Source organism: Tasmannia lanceolata, unplaced genomic scaffold (genome assembly GCF_043159265.1).
Source record: "Tasmannia lanceolata isolate RefF3 unplaced genomic scaffold, GAP_Taslan_0.1 ptg000029l, whole genome shotgun sequence".
In the NCBI taxonomy this organism is placed as follows: domain Eukaryota; kingdom Viridiplantae; phylum Streptophyta; class Magnoliopsida; order Canellales; family Winteraceae; genus Tasmannia; species Tasmannia lanceolata.
In genome coordinates this window covers 1,445,509-1,461,032 of record NW_027518706.1, presented here as the reverse complement: position 1 = coordinate 1,461,032, position 15,524 = coordinate 1,445,509, and the positions used below count along the sequence as shown (strand labels likewise).

At 37.9% G+C, this 15,524-nt stretch overlaps 1 protein-coding gene across 4 annotated transcripts; it reads right to left on the bottom strand.

The window, feature by feature from the left end:
• Window positions 1-8,551: 8,551 nt before the first annotated feature.
• Window positions 8,552-14,415, bottom strand: LOC143859242 (thylakoid lumenal P17.1 protein). Of its 4 annotated transcripts, none has more exons than XM_077369944.1 (4): window positions 13,997-14,412; window positions 13,435-13,465; window positions 9,906-9,989; window positions 8,552-8,810 (listed from the first exon to the last, which is right to left on the bottom strand). In XM_077369944.1, the coding sequence occupies exons 1-4, from the start codon at window positions 14,303-14,305 to the stop codon at window positions 8,758-8,760; spliced, it is 477 nt and encodes a 158-aa protein (XP_077226059.1). In that variant the 5' UTR covers window positions 14,306-14,412; the 3' UTR covers window positions 8,552-8,757. The 4 variants fall into 4 exon arrangements, with proteins under 4 accessions (XP_077226059.1, XP_077226058.1, XP_077226061.1 ...); XM_077369943.1 differs by having other exon boundaries at window positions 13,429-13,465; window positions 13,997-14,404; XM_077369946.1 differs by lacking the exon at window positions 8,552-8,810 and adding an exon at window positions 8,818-9,803 and having other exon boundaries at window positions 13,997-14,415.
• Between the last annotated feature and the right edge of the window lie 1,109 nt (window positions 14,416-15,524).

Genomic DNA, 15,524 nt, shown 5'->3' with positions numbered 1-15,524 from the left:
TAGGATGATCCAACCGTCCATTTGATGGGCCACAATGTAAATAGGCTGTGCCCCAAAAATCATTTCCATAGGATGATTCTAGCCATCCGATCTATAGAGATTTGATTATACGGAGTTTCTCTATAGATCAGAGGGCTATGATCGTCCTATGGAAATGATTTTTAGGGCACAACCTATTTACATCGTGGCCCGTCAAATTGACGGTTTGGATCATCCTATGGTGTGGGCTGTACAGTCCATTTTGAAAAATAGGGGGTGAATATGGTAATAGAGGGGGGCGAATTTGCAAAATCTATGTTCTCGCATGACTGTGATCGGCTAACATATTGCTTTTTCCCACTGCAAGCTTTATTTAGAGCCTAAGAATTGCGTAGGCTTGTAATATTTTAATCTCTTAATCATTTTCTATTACTTATTTAATGCTATTATTGGGAGATCAAACATTGGTTCTCTGATTAGTGTGTGGTTTAGTGGGTAGGTAATACTTAGAAGAAGTTATATTCTTCTTAAAATGGGATTTGCTAGGGACCATCACTGAAGACATTTCGCGCGTGGGCTGTTGCACGTGAAAACAGCCACCTCAGATGAATTAAACGAATAAGACAAAATCTGAGCCTGTGTGGCTGCACTCACATTCAACAACCCAAGCATGAAATGCCTTCTTAGTGATACCCTAACAAATCCCTCTTAAGCGTGAAGTTATACACTTATACTAAACCCTATAGTTATCTAACCTTTTGCTTTCATTTATAGTAATCAGTCTGCATGTTTGTTGACAATGCTCGGATTTCATTTACAGTTTGGATTAATTCTTTATATTTATGCACTTCAACTTTATTATTGGATTAATAATTGAGATTTGTGCTGATTAGTCCCTACTTGGCAAAATAATTGCTTGATAGTCCCTAATAAAAGAGATTATCCTGACAGTCCCGGCTAAAAATTAAAAAAAGGCAAATTTAACCCCAACCTTTAATCCCTTTTAGCCCATTTTGGCATTTTCTATTTCCCTTCTAATGTCTTAGGAAAAAAAAAAATAGGAAACAGGCAAAAATAGTATTTCTTCCAATATTTTCGTCAAAAATCCTTCAACAAATAATCATTTGACAAGTTGTTAATGTTTTTCATTGCAGATTAAATCATATGATATAGGTTAATTTAGATGAATTTCATAATAAATTGAAAACCCCTATCAATAAAAATTAAATAGGGTCATTGGAATTAACTTTTCTTCATGTGTAAAAGTAAGAAATTTTAAGAATATTAACTTGTAACGTCAAAATGGGCTAAAAGGTTAACAACTTGTTGAAGGATTTTATAAGATTCTTGACGAAAATATTGGAAAAGATACTATTTTCGCCTATTTCCTAATTTTTTTCCGGAAATATTGGCTAAACGGATTAACGGTTGGCAAGTAAATTTGCCATTTTTAATTTTTTTAACAGAGTAAATTGACGTATGCTAGTGTTAGGGACCACTTAGCAATTATTTTTTAAAAGTACGAGTTTAGGTCAATATGCTTTTCTTAGGGACTAATAAACAATTATTTTGCCAAGTAGGGACTAATCAGCAAAAAATCCCTTAATAATTTAAATCTAAAATTCCCGCGTTCAAGTTTTGAACAAGAAAACTGCCAAAGTTAGTGAGTTCCAATGCAATTAATGTTATGTTAGTCCCTAAGCTAGCTAGTGGATGATCTTGAACGAATTTGCTTTGGTTTTCTTTTATTTAAAGAGTTAGAAACCATCTTTAGAGGGGATTTTGGATGTTGATTAACTTATGTAATTGATGGAATATCAATTGGGTTGAGCATTGCTCCCATTTTCTTCTTCTTCTCTTGTTGTGTTCTTGATTTCTATTTTTCTTCTTCTTCCCTCTTAAGCACCCGCATTATCTGGTATCAGAGCCAACGTTACTCTCTTGGGCTAGCTTCGATTTGATTTTCATGGCGGCACGAAGAGGTAGAGGAAGGCGTGGTAACCAAATGATGGAAGATTTGAGAGATGAAAGAGATGATGAACTTCAAGCACTTCGAAGACAAGTTGAGCAACTTACCATGCGACTTGAACGCCAAAAGGCTCGTAGTGAGCATGGTAGATCAAGCCGTGGAGGTTCTAGTGATGAATCCGATGTGAATCCCTTCGCCAATACTCGTGAAGATGCTAGGTTGGGAAGGTTCTATCGTGATTTCGACACCGTCAAGATTGACTTGCCGGAGTTCCATGGTCGTCTACAACCCGAAGAGTTTCTTGAATGGCTTAGTGCCATTGAGAAGTTCTTTGATTACAATGAGACACCCGAAAGCCAACGTGTGAGACTTGTGGCTACAAGGCTTCGTGGCTACGCTTCAACATGGTGGGATAAGGTTCAAGAGATGAGAATCCGCAAAGGAAAGCGTAAGATCTCTTCTTGGGAGAAAATGAAGTCAACGCTTAAGGAGAAATTTCTTCCGTTGGATTTTCCCAAATTATCTTTTCTCAATTCAACAACCTACGCCAAGAATCCAAGAGTGTGTTGGACTACACCGAAGAATTCTACAAACTCATGGCTCGTAATGATATTCAAGAGGGTGAAGATCAACTTGTGGCAAGGTATGTTGATGGTTTGAAGTTTTCCATTCGTGATGAGGTGGAAATGCACCGATCATTGAGCGTCAATGATGCTTATCAACTAGCCTTGAAGGTGGAGGCTAAGCTTTCTCGTCATGGTGCTAAAAAGTATGTGGATGTTCGTAGTCTCTATCCTTATTCTAAAGGTGAATCTTCACATGGTGGAGGAACAAAGTCAAGGTCCGAATATTTCAACAAAAATTCTACAAAATCAGCCCATACACATCAAGTTGGAAATCAGCCCAATCTTCCCAACAATTCAAATGCTTGTTTCAAGTGTGGTCAAGCTGGCCATCGTTTCAAAGATTGTCCAAAGCGGCAAGTAGTGGCCTTCGGTGATGAAGAAAATGATGATAATTTTGTTGATGATCCAAATCAGCCCATATATGATGAGGAAGATGACATACAACATGAAGAAATCGAACCCGAAGAAGGAGAAAGCTTGGTGATCCAAAGAGCACTTGCTACACCAAAGGTTGAATCCAATGATGATTGGCTCCGTTCCAATATTTTCAAGACTCGATGCAAATCTCATGACAAGGTTTCCACCATTGTGATCGATGGTGGGAGTTGTGAGAACATTGTATCTCATGACATGGTGAACAAGCTCCAGCTCAAAACCGAACCACATCCAAAGCCCTATCGGATTGCATGGTTTAAGAAGGGTAATGAGGTAAAAGTTACTAAACGATGTTTAGTTTCATTTTCTATGGGTAAGAAATACCATGATCAAGTTTGGTGTGATGTTGTCCCTATGGATGTGTGTCACATACTCTTAGGAAGGCCATGGCAATATGATATAAATGTTACCCATGATGGTCGTAAAAATACATATACCTTTCGAATGGGAAAAGTGGAGATTGTTCTTTCGCCTAGTAAGGAGGAAAAGACACCCAAATCTTTACAAGAGGAGGGTAGTAATTTTCTCACTTCATCAATGTTTGCAAGAGAAAGTGAGAGTAGTGGTGTCATTTACATGCTAGTGGCGAAAGATTTGGGAAGATCCTTTAATGTGCCTAGTGAGTTAGACCCTCTCTTGGAGGAATTTAAGGATGTCACACCCGATGAGTTGCCCAATGGACTCCCTCCTTTAAGAGACATTCAACATCAAATTGATTTAATTTCTGGTTCTAATCTTCCCAACAAGGCTCACTACCGTATGAGTCCTAAAGAGCATGAAGAGTTGAATAAGCAAGTCATGGAGTTGTTGAAGAAAGGTTACATCAAAGAAAGCATGAGTCCTTGTGAGGTGCCGGCATTACTTACTCCAAAGAAAGATGGAACATGGCGTATGTGTGTGGATAGTCGTGCCATAAACTGGATCACTATCAAATACCGGTTTCCCATTCCAAGAATTGATGATATGTTTGACATGCTTGCCGGTGCAAAGATATTTTCCAAGATTGATCTTAAAAGCGGCTACCATCAAATTCGAATTAAGCCGGGTGATGAATGGAAGACCGCTTTCAAGACATGTAAATGCTTGTATGAGTGGCTTGTTATGCCATTTGGTCTCTCCAATGCTCCAAGTACCTTCATGCGGGTAATGAATCAAGTCATTCGCCCTTTCATTGGAAAATTTGTTGTTGTTTATTTTGATGGCATTCTTATTTATAGTCATGATAAAAGTGAGCATGTAGAACATTTGAAGGTTATTCTAACCACTTTGAGAGGTGAAAAACTCTATGTAAACCTCAAAAAGTGTTCTTTCATGACAACTAGCCTAGCTTTCCTAGGCTTTGTTTTGACTTCAACAGGGATTAGAGTGGATGATGAGAAGATCAAAGTTGTCCAAGAATGGTCTACTCCAAAGAGCTTGCAAGAAGTGAGGAGTTTCCATGGATTGGCCTCATTTTATCGCCGATTCATAAGAAATTTCAGCACTATATCAGCCCCCTTGACGGATTGTATGAAGAAAGATGGGTTCAGGTGGACTATGGAGGCCGAAAAGAGTTTTCAACTTATAAAAGGCAAGTTGTCTAGTGCTCCTGTGCTTGCTTTGCCGGACTTTGAGAAGATCTTCGAGGTTGATTGTGATGCCTCTCATGTGGGCATTGGCGGAGTACTTAGCCAAGAATGTCATCTCATTGCCTTCTTTAGTGAAAAACTCGATGAAGCAAAGAAGAAGTACTCTACCTATGATGTGGAATTTTATGCCATTGTTCAAGCACTTTGACATTGGAGATCGTATCTTGTTCAAAGGGAGTTTGTTTTGAATTCCGATCATAAAGCTCTCAAGCACATCAACAATCAAGGAAGCCTAAATCGAAGACATGCAAAGTAGGTTTCTTTCTTACAAGAATATATTTTTGTGTTAAAGCATAAGAGCGGAAAGTGCAATCAAGTGGCGGATGCTCTTAGTAGAAGAGTGGCTCTTCTTAATTCCGTGAGTGTGCAACTTGAAGGGTTTGATACCATTAGAGACATGTATGCAAATGATGAAGACTTTGGTGAAATTTGGAAGCTTTGCAAAGAAGGGAAGCATGCAGACTATCTTCTTCATGATAATTTTCTCTTTAAGGGGAATCGCTTATGCATTCCAAAATGCTCCCTTAGAGAGTATGTTATAAAAGAACTACATTCGGGAGGTTTGGGAGGACATTTTGGAAGAGACAAAACTATTTTGCTAGTGAAAGAAAAGTATTTTTGGCCGACCATTTACCGAGATGCGATGCGTTATGTGAAGAGATGCCGAATATGCCAAACATGCAAGGGACAAACTCAAAACACCGGTACCTACACTCCACTGCCACTTCCTAATGCTCCATGGGAAGATGTTAGTATGGATTTTGTGGTTGGCTTGCCGAGAACTCAAAGAGGTAATGATTCCATCTTCGTAGTTGTTGATCGCTTCTCTAAAATGGTCCATTTTATTCCTTGCAAGAAGACTATGGATGCTTCTTATGTTGCTAATCTTTATTTCAATGAGGTAGTTAAGCATCATGGTGTTCCGAAGTCCATTGTTTCGGATAGGGATAATAAGTTCCTTAGTCATTTTTGGAGATGCTTATGGAAAAGAATTGGTACTCTTTTGCTCTATAGTAGCGCCTATAACCCTCAAACGATGGACAAACCGAGGTGGTGAATCGAACTTTGGGAAACTTGCTTAGAAGTTTGGCGGCAAAGAGGCCCAAGCAATGGGATATGGTGCTCCCTCTAGCGGAGTTTTCTTATAATTATGTTGTGAATCGTTCTACCGGTAAGAGCCCATTTGAAGTGATTTATGGAAAAACTCCAAAACACTATCTTGATCTTGCACCCATTCCCGATCCATCATTGTCTAACAAGAAGGCGGAAGATTTTGCTACTACCATGACAAAGATTGATGAAGATGTGAAGAAGAATCTTGAAGAAAATACCGAGATGTACAAGCAAGCGGCCAATACTCATCGCCGAATTAAAATCTTCAATGAAGGTGATCTTGTGTGGGTTTATTTGAAGAAGGAACGATTTCCAGTCGGATCTTATATCAAGCTCAAGGAGAAGAAGATTGGTCCATGTCAAATTCTCAAGAAAATCAACGACAACGCATACAAGATTGAGCTCCCTCCAAATATCAATACTCATCCAACTTTCAATGTAAAAGACTTGACAACTTATCATGGAGAGCTTGATGAGAACTCGTGGGCGAGTTCTTTCTCACCCGGAGATGATACCAGATAATGCGGGTGCTTAAGAGGGAAGAAAAAGAAAAAAAGAAATCAAGAACACAACTTAGAGAAGAAGAAGAAAATGGGAGCAAAGCTCAACCCAATTGATATTCCATCAATTACATAAGTTAATCAACATCCAAAATCCCCTCTCAAGATAGTTTCTAACTCTTTAAATAAAAGAAAACCAAAGCAAATTCGTTCAAGCTCCTCCACTAGCTAGCTTAGGGACTAACATAACATTAATTGCATAGGAACTCACTAACTTTGACTGTTTTGGGAACCCACAGACACAGTCCACAAAAACTACCATAACTTTCTACCCTCTTGTCCAATTTTCAAGCACAAATGCTTGTTGGAAAGATCTCAAAGAGACCTACAACTTTATAGTTTACCACTTTCCATAATCCTTCCATTTAGGAGCTCAAAAATCAGGTTCAAAACGGGCCAGCAACATTAATGAGGGACTATACCTTGGAACTCCACCAAAACCACCTAGGCATGACATGGCTGCCATGTTGGCACTGCATCACTTGTATTCAGCCACAACAATAAGACGTTGTTGGAGAGAGATTTGCCCCTCTAGGAACCATAAGGAGAATGTCTCCCCTAGGTGGATCCCTTGACCCTGGGTTGTTGAAGTTAAACTTTAAGGGGTCGTTTGGATACATGGATTTTACAATTTTGGATTTCCTCGAAATCCTGGATGGGAGATGAGAGAAGGAGAATCTCCGTCGTTTTGTGATTTCTGGCCCTTCTTTCCGTCGAGCGGTATAGTAGGAGATCGTTACGTGTTTCCAACTCAACTAAGCCTTTGTCCCAAACTAGTTGGGGTCAGCTAATGAATCATTTAGAAAATTTTCAAGAAAAAGGTAAAAGCATTTACCCTGTTCAAAATGACTAAGTCTACTCCTAACACTATTTGGGTTCGTCTACATGGATCAATTTCTTCCATTCTATGCTAGATCGTTCCGTGTTTCCAAGTTTTAGAAATCTAAAGATGGGTAAGAGATTTCTAAAACCTAGATATCTTACTTAAAATCCAAGATAATGGATTGTAAAATCCAAAATTTTACACCGCTTCCAAACTAAAACCTGGATTCTAAAATCTATGTATCCAAACAGCCCTACCTTGGGGAATCCAGAGCCCTCGGGTATGGTAGTGTTCTTAGAGATGAAAAAGAACTTATTAAGAGGGCTTTCTCTTTGTCGATTGGTATCAAGGACTCAAACGAGGCGGAAGTGAGGGCGATCTTATAGAGCGTAAGTTTGTTGGTAGGTAAAGAGATCCTCGGAGATTTTCAGAGCTCTTTGATGAGATCCAAGACCGATTTGAAGGTCACGTGGTTTCGCTTTCATCACATCAGGAAGTCGGTGAATGGATAGGCGGATCGTTTAGCTCGCAAAAAGTGTCTAGATTGGCACTTGAGGTTTTAGACTTTCTCCCCCCTTGAAAAGGCTAGTTACTTGTATTTTTCCATCCCCTTGCTCTGTTCCTTTGGCCCTTTGACTCTCTCGGTTGAGGTTTTCTCTTATCAATAAATTTTCACCATTTCAAAAGAAAAAAGAGCTGATAGAAATTCAGTTTCAAAGCTGAGTGATGGTATTGGAGACAATCCAACCAGATATTTCATTTGAACAGAATAAATTACTTCCAAGGGAACAAAACAGGTCTTAAAGATATCTCTTACTCACCCCAAAGCCTCAACAAGAGTAAATGTGTTGATTTCAAAAACCCATTTCACAATTATTTTTTCCTTTTTTATTGTAAAACCAAAGAACTGATGAGGATTTTTCAATATTGACATGCATATTCAACAAAGAAGATGAGGACTGTCAACAGAAAAGATGAAAGTTTCAATACTGAAAAGTATGTTCAACAAGATTTGTATTGTTTTCTATAAGCACCCCATTTTGTCTTTGATTGACCTGACCAATGTGTGTGGTTGATGATGAACGTGTTTGAAATGTGTCAAGAGCTAGAAACTTGAAAATGTATAAACGAGAAAATAACCTACAATTCAAAATATCCAAGCTCTTCAAAGTTCAAACCTCACACCCCACAAGTGTTTTTTAAAATATCCAAGCCTTTTAGGACCCAGAAATCCCTAGAAAATCCTAGAAAACCTTTTAAAAAACAAAAAGTAAGATACAATCAGCAAAGAGTAAACCTTGGAATAAACCTAAACACTTATTTTCAATACTAGACCTTGATTTTATCCCAAAGAACACATTTTTAAGTCAAAATCTCAAGAACTATTGGGGCATAAGAGCAAAATTGGCAAAGATATGTCAACTAAAAGCAAGCAACTCAAATAGACAAACACAGTTACATTCTTTCTTCTCTTCCTTTTATCAGAAGTTACTGAATGAGAAAACAATTCAAGAAAAAAAGTGGTGATGGCACAACAAAAGAACCCATCCAGCAAAACTGTTTATAGCAAATCCTCTTAGATAGAGCTATACGATACAATGAATGCAAGAACTCTAGCTCCAACTCATAGCCGTCTTGAATATCCAGAACCCCCACATTTCTTACAGAGTATCAACCCTTCACGAACAGAGAATAAAACAGTAATTTTAGAGATGCTTGAAGGAAGAATATCAAAAGGTCATCAATCTAGAAATGGATGCATGGTTTTTGTAATTGTTAAAGTATAAAATATTAAATAAAGCCTTCTCCAACAGCTTAAGCTTTTGGAGTAATTGGTTGTTTCACATGGTACCAGAGCAATTGCCTTGGGTTCAAAACTCCTTGATATTAAAATCCACATGCAATGGCCAACCCAAAAGAGGGTCATCTGTGCCACGTGTAGGCCCAAGATGGGCCACACATGAGGGGAGTGTTAAAGTACAAAAGATTAAACAACGCTTTCTCCAGCGGCTTAAGCTTTTGGAGTAATTGAATGTTTCACAGTAATTAAATATAAGATATAAGCTCTTTACGTCTCTTAAGTAAAAAACTGAAGTCCATAAGTAGCCTATCAGACTGAAAGGCCTTCAAGCTATCATTGGCAGCAATTTTGTAATGAAGGCCAACCAGCGCCAACAGAAATTCAGTTATATGAAGGGAAGTTGAAGCTATTGCACAAACATATCCGATATTTTCAAAATATTGCGTTTTTATCGTGACATTTTGATAAAATAACAAAAGTCCGAATTAATCCCAAGATTTTAAAAATATAGAAATATTTTCGTTTTTATCACAAAATATCACGATATTATTCCGATATTTTTATTTTATATTATTTTCTTAACTTTTGTATTTTTAAATAATTTTATGTTTACAGTTTTTCCTATATAAACCCGAAAAAATAAAAAAATAATATATCCCGATATTTTCCCTTCCCGAGAAATTTCCGAGAACGATATTTGTGACGTAGAGTTGAAGATAGCAAAATGTTTAAAACTCAAGCTGGACAAAGTTATCAATCTCTTAAGTTTTAGCTTCTGAGTAGGATTCAGACAACAGGATGAAACTTCCTGATTTTACAAAAAGTGAGAAGTAAGATTCAGTTCTGTGGCCAGCCAAACCAAATCGACTCTGAAAAGTTCAATTTATGAGTGTCAATGTCACTTCATCAAATCACAAGCGCTCAAATTAAGCAATTTCTGTATCTCTTGAAAGATCAAACCAAAAGCATACCTGCACCTTTGCATACCCGACAATCAACCAAGCCCGTTTCTTGCTTCATTTTACCGTCATTACAGAAAACACATTTTGTGCCACCTGGTCCATCAAATGAAATAAAGAAAACCATTATCACACTTCTTTGGGCCGGAGAGAAAAATAGTATCATATCTGAGAAAGAGATGTGAAATTCAAAAGACAATTCAGAAGGACAATTGGCATTGTGACGCACTATCAACTTACTGTCTCTGACCTAAATGAAATATATATATATATATATATATATAGAGGAAACTGTTGGTGAGCTTAAGCGCACCAAACTTATGGTGCGCTTAAGCTCCCCAATCACATGGGTCCCACATTTTGGGGAGTGATCCAAACCATTCATTTGCAAGGCCTTATCATAGATAGCGGGTGTACCAAAAATCAGCTCCATAGGATCATCCTAACCCCTCCATTTGTGGAGGACAAAAATGGGGCAGATTTGTATGTAAGGGACTTTCAAATGAATGCTTTGGATCATCCTAACAAAGTGGGCTCCCATGTGATTGGGCGCTTAAGCTCACCATAAGTTTGGTGAGCTTAAGCGCACCAACAGTTTCCTCATATATATATATATATATATATATATATATATATATATATATACAATACCAAAAAACATGAGCAATACTACAAGTACTTGCAACAGATGAGTCTTCCAAAGGAATAGGTATAGTTTGAAAACATATCATATGGGATGTTCTGCCTTTTAAATAAGAATACTAAAGGTATTAATAACTTCTGAAGGGAGGAGAAAAGAATCATTTCTAGAATTTTATTTTTGAGAAGACCATTTCTAGAAAATTCAGAAGCATTCAAAGACACATTATTGGCATCCTTAGGTCAAAGTAATTCTATAAGGTTCTTCTAAATAGGAGTATGAGAAAAAAGGTTCTAGGGTCCAAAAACAAAAAGAAAGATCCTTCAATAGCAAAAAATTTCTTTAGTCACAAACAAGCAAATGCATATATACCTACATTATATGTATTAGATCAGATGAATCTTCTAAAGGAATGGGGGCAAAATGAGATGTGCTGCCTCGTAAAGAAGAATCTACAAGTATCATTAACTTGACGCGCAAGGAAACTAGAAAACCATATCTAGAATATGCATTTGACCATTGTAGGATCGTGGCACTTACCAACTATCCCAAAAGCAATTGCTGATGGAAAAGGCACTACCATTATCTTTATTAAGAGTCCAGACCAGGGGACATTGCTGGCACAAGGGCTAGGACCATGCGGCCAACCTCCGATTTGGGTCCAGTACCCACCTAGGCCAACAAACCCTCCCCCAACAATGACTACAAGAAGACTCGAACCTGAGAACCGGCTTTGATACTACTTGTAGGATCGTGGCGCTTACCAACTATCCCAAAAACAATTGCTGATGGGAAATGCACTACAATACCTTCATTAAGAGTCCAAACCATGGGGCATTTGCTGGCACAAGGCCTAGGACCACGCGGCCACCGATCTGGGTCCAGTACCCGCCTAGGCCAACAACCATCCTTTGGTGGAATCCTTAGGTGACAACAATCTATGCTTCTTATGCAGAAACGGAGTATGAGAAAGGCATCCAGGGGTACGGCAAGACGTGACTCCTTGGGCATTCCAAGTATTCGTAGCAGGTAAGTTTTTTTGTATTAGTTTTGTGGATCTAGATGTAAGGTGGTATGTCCCCCGGTTTGTACTCTTTTATCATATCAATAAAATTTAAAGTCCCGGCGCCAGGTTCTTTGCTAAATCCCGGTTTTAAAATATAGTATGAGAAAGGCATCAAAGGTACAAAAACAGTAGTAGTCCCCTTTCTTCATGCACAAAAAGCATAATTGTATATGGAGTATATGCATGCTGTATCTATGCAGTTTGTGATGTGTATATATCTGTTCCTCTGTCCATCTACTCATCTACTTATGCATCTCCTCATCTAGTTATGCACATGTATGCATCAAGGTTTATATGCATTTAGGAGTGTGTGTTTGTGTGTGCAACTATCTATTGATCCTTCTATCTACCAGTCTACGTATGTATGTAGAGATAGTTCGGATAGAATCACAATTGCATTCTATTAATCATCCACCTATATGCAATTATTGCTCTTCATACTTGCATTAGGGCTCATTAAACCACTAACTCAAATCTCCTCTCAAAAGCAGAAACTTCGAGAGAACAGTGAGAGAATCTGACCTGAAATTACTAAATCGATGATTCTTAATCATAAAAAATTTAGGCACATACTTGAACACTTGACAAGAACAAATAGAAAAATGGATTATATAAATTAGAAAAATAAGGAGGAAGAACGGGACAAATAAATGAAGAATACGTTTATAACTTAAAAGTGATGCATATATTATACACATTTAATTATAGACAAAAGTACAACAGAAGAATATAAGTGATACACATCGATAATTTATTCCATGGTGTGGCGCATGGCCACAAGCATGCCGGTGGCAATTTAGAAGGGGATTATCTGCACACAACCCATCATAGGTTGCATTTACAAGCACAATCTTATAGCGAGTTTTTATATAGTGCCCGCACGTAGGTGCACATATTTTTTTAAAAAAAATTACAGTGCAGCCCACATTGTTTGAAGATCCAAACCATTCATTTGTTGAGCCCCAACGTAAATGGGCATCCCCCAAAAATTATCTCCATAGGATGATCCTAAGTTCCAAACCCTTAGATTTGTTGAGGGTTAGCACATTATAGAAAACTGTACAGATCGGAAAGTTAGAATCATCCTATGGAGATGATTTTCGAGACATATAGCCTACTTACTTTGGGGCCCAAAAATGAATTGTTTGGATCTTTGAAGAATGTGGGCCTCACTGTATCTTTTTAGCCCTTATTCCCCAGTTCCTATAATACTTAAAGGGGTGCAACTTGGGTCGGGTCGGTTGAGATTTTGCTAAAATATGAATAACTCAAACTCGATCCGATTATATGGTACAAGCGCAACCCGAGTTGCACCCCTAAATACTTACCAGGTTCACAATTATTCACATTTACATGATTTGCACAGTATGCTTCATTTTAAGTGAAATTAATAGAGAGTATAAATTAGTTAATAGGTTTGCTACAATTCGCAATTCGTGAAGGTATATCAGACTTGGTAAGAATGGTTTGTCTACCCTATAAATATTGTATGTGTTATGGATGGGAATGTTTTTTTTTTTTTTGGAAATGATTGCCAATTTATTGGTAGACGACCGAGATGGTCAATATACATAGGATCAAACCAAAGAAGAAAAAAGACACATAAGCAAAGATACAGAAGTAAGAGGGAGAGAATCATAAAGAGCAAACCCATCATGGATGGGGATGTTGAAGTATAACTGATTAAATAACACCAATTCTAAAAGCTTAAGCTGCGAAACAGCCAATTACTTAAGCTTTTTGGAGTGATTGGTTGTTTCACATGGTATCAGAGCTATTGCCCAAGTCCTGTTATCAAAACACAACAACTCGAGAAAAAAATGAATTACCATTACCACGGCATCTCTGACATGGAACAGGATCACCCTGAAAAAAAAAAAACAAGAAGTAAATATTACATTCTATTTGGTGTAAGCCGATATAGTCCAGTATTTTTCAAAAAGGTACTATACGGTCCACACCATAGGATGATCCAAACCGTCCATTTGTTGGGCCACAACGTAGATAAGTAGTGTCCAAATATCATTTCCATAGGATGATCCAAGCCCTCCGATCTATACAGGAACTTCATCTTATGGAAACCTCTATAGATCGGATGATTGAGATCATCTTATGGAAAAAATGACTTTGGGGCGCAAACTATTTACGGTGTGGCCCATCAAATGGACGGTTTGGATCATCCAATGGTGTGGGCCGTACAGTACCTTTTTGAAAAATACACTACATAAAAAGTCCTCAAAACGAAACGTACAAAACCCTAACCCTAAACCGTAGAAACCCTGAAACAAGAGAGTTCACGTTCAGCCCCAAGAAGAGGGAGATACACTATATAAAAAGTCCTCAAATCGAAACTTACAAAACCCTAAAACAAGAGAGAGAGAGAGAGAGAGAGTTCACCTTCAGGCCCAAGAAGAGGGAGAGTGCTATGGCAGCTAAGACGCTGATTGTGACGATAAAGGTCTGAGTGTCCAAAGGCCTTGAGATTCCATTGATTAAGAAAATGGGATGAAAAAGAAGCTTCGATGTTAGGGTTTTGGGTTTGGAACCAGAGAGCTTTAAGGTCTCTGGTTTTCCGATTTGATGAGGAATTGATGGAGAATATATTGAACTGAAAAGTAAAGGAATTGAATTTGAAGAAGAAGAAGAAGAGGAAAATAAAGAGAAATGGCAGAGAGGAGAAGAAGAAGAAGAAGAGAGAGTCGCCATGGATAGAGAGAAGAAGCTCTGCTATACACTTGTCATCTTTGGTAAAGAAAAGGGTGTCGCTATCAAAATATGGAGTTATGTGAATATCTATTATTGCGGAGTGATAAATCGACTCTCCAAATTGATAAATCGACCCCCCATATGTCTTTCTTTATTAATTTTTTGGTCATATTCGTCATTTCGCATAAGAACTGCCTCCACGGAGGATTATCGCCTATCTTAATATCTTTCACGTCCGCCACATAATTTGGCGAGCAAGGCCTATTGGCCAAACCCTGGTAGTGTAAAAAGAGTATATAATAAACCGAAAATTTGAAATTTGGGGTTGAAATTTCGGTTTCGGCGAGGTCTTAAACGTTTCCGTACCGAAACCGAAATTTAAAACCATAAGCTCAAATAAAGTATCATTTTGGGTATATACAATTTCGATTTCTGTTTTGACGAAAAATTCCGATCTATTTTATTTATTAATGAGAAACATGACATAAGAACTCCAGTTTATGAATCTGCATTGAATAACTAGAATTTAATAATTTTATTTAACATGTAAGAATTCATACTAAGATCAGTTAAATCCTTAACATTCACTTCCAATATTGGTCCATAAACAAGTAAATGTAAAGCATTGAAACAAAAGCAACCCATGATTCTGGACATCGAGAGCCGGAGGGATTTAATGATTTCTTCGCAATAAGAGATGTATTTGGTATCTCATACCAAGAGGACCTAGAAAAGAATAAAGAAATGTTTCTAGACATGGAAGCTAGAGCTGCGAGGGAGAAAAAAGAAAGAGCCAAGGAGGTTGAAATGGAATCTGGAATATGACTTTAAGGGACCTTAGCTCGAGTGGTTAGTTATTTGAATCGCACTAGTGGGTCTTTGTTTACTAATTTCCTTAGTACCTGTGTAACCTGAGTTCATTAGTTGGGGAGCATTGTAAATGTCTAATAGTGTAGTCTTCCTAGATATGTTTGCCGTTTTCAATTTATAATAGAGGCAGGAAAGAAAATGGGATGTTCAAAGTGGAAGTTGGGTGTTTTGTTACTTAGTTTGTGGAACCCAGTAAGTTGGCCTCAGTTCTGTTGGTCGGTGTCAAGGGGATACCTTATAATGGAGGATTGGAGAGATGGCAGCAGTAAGTAGTTGGCCCATATAACATCAGATTCTAGGTGCGCCGAGGAAAGTATTAAATTCTCAATAGCTTGAGAGACCATGGTCT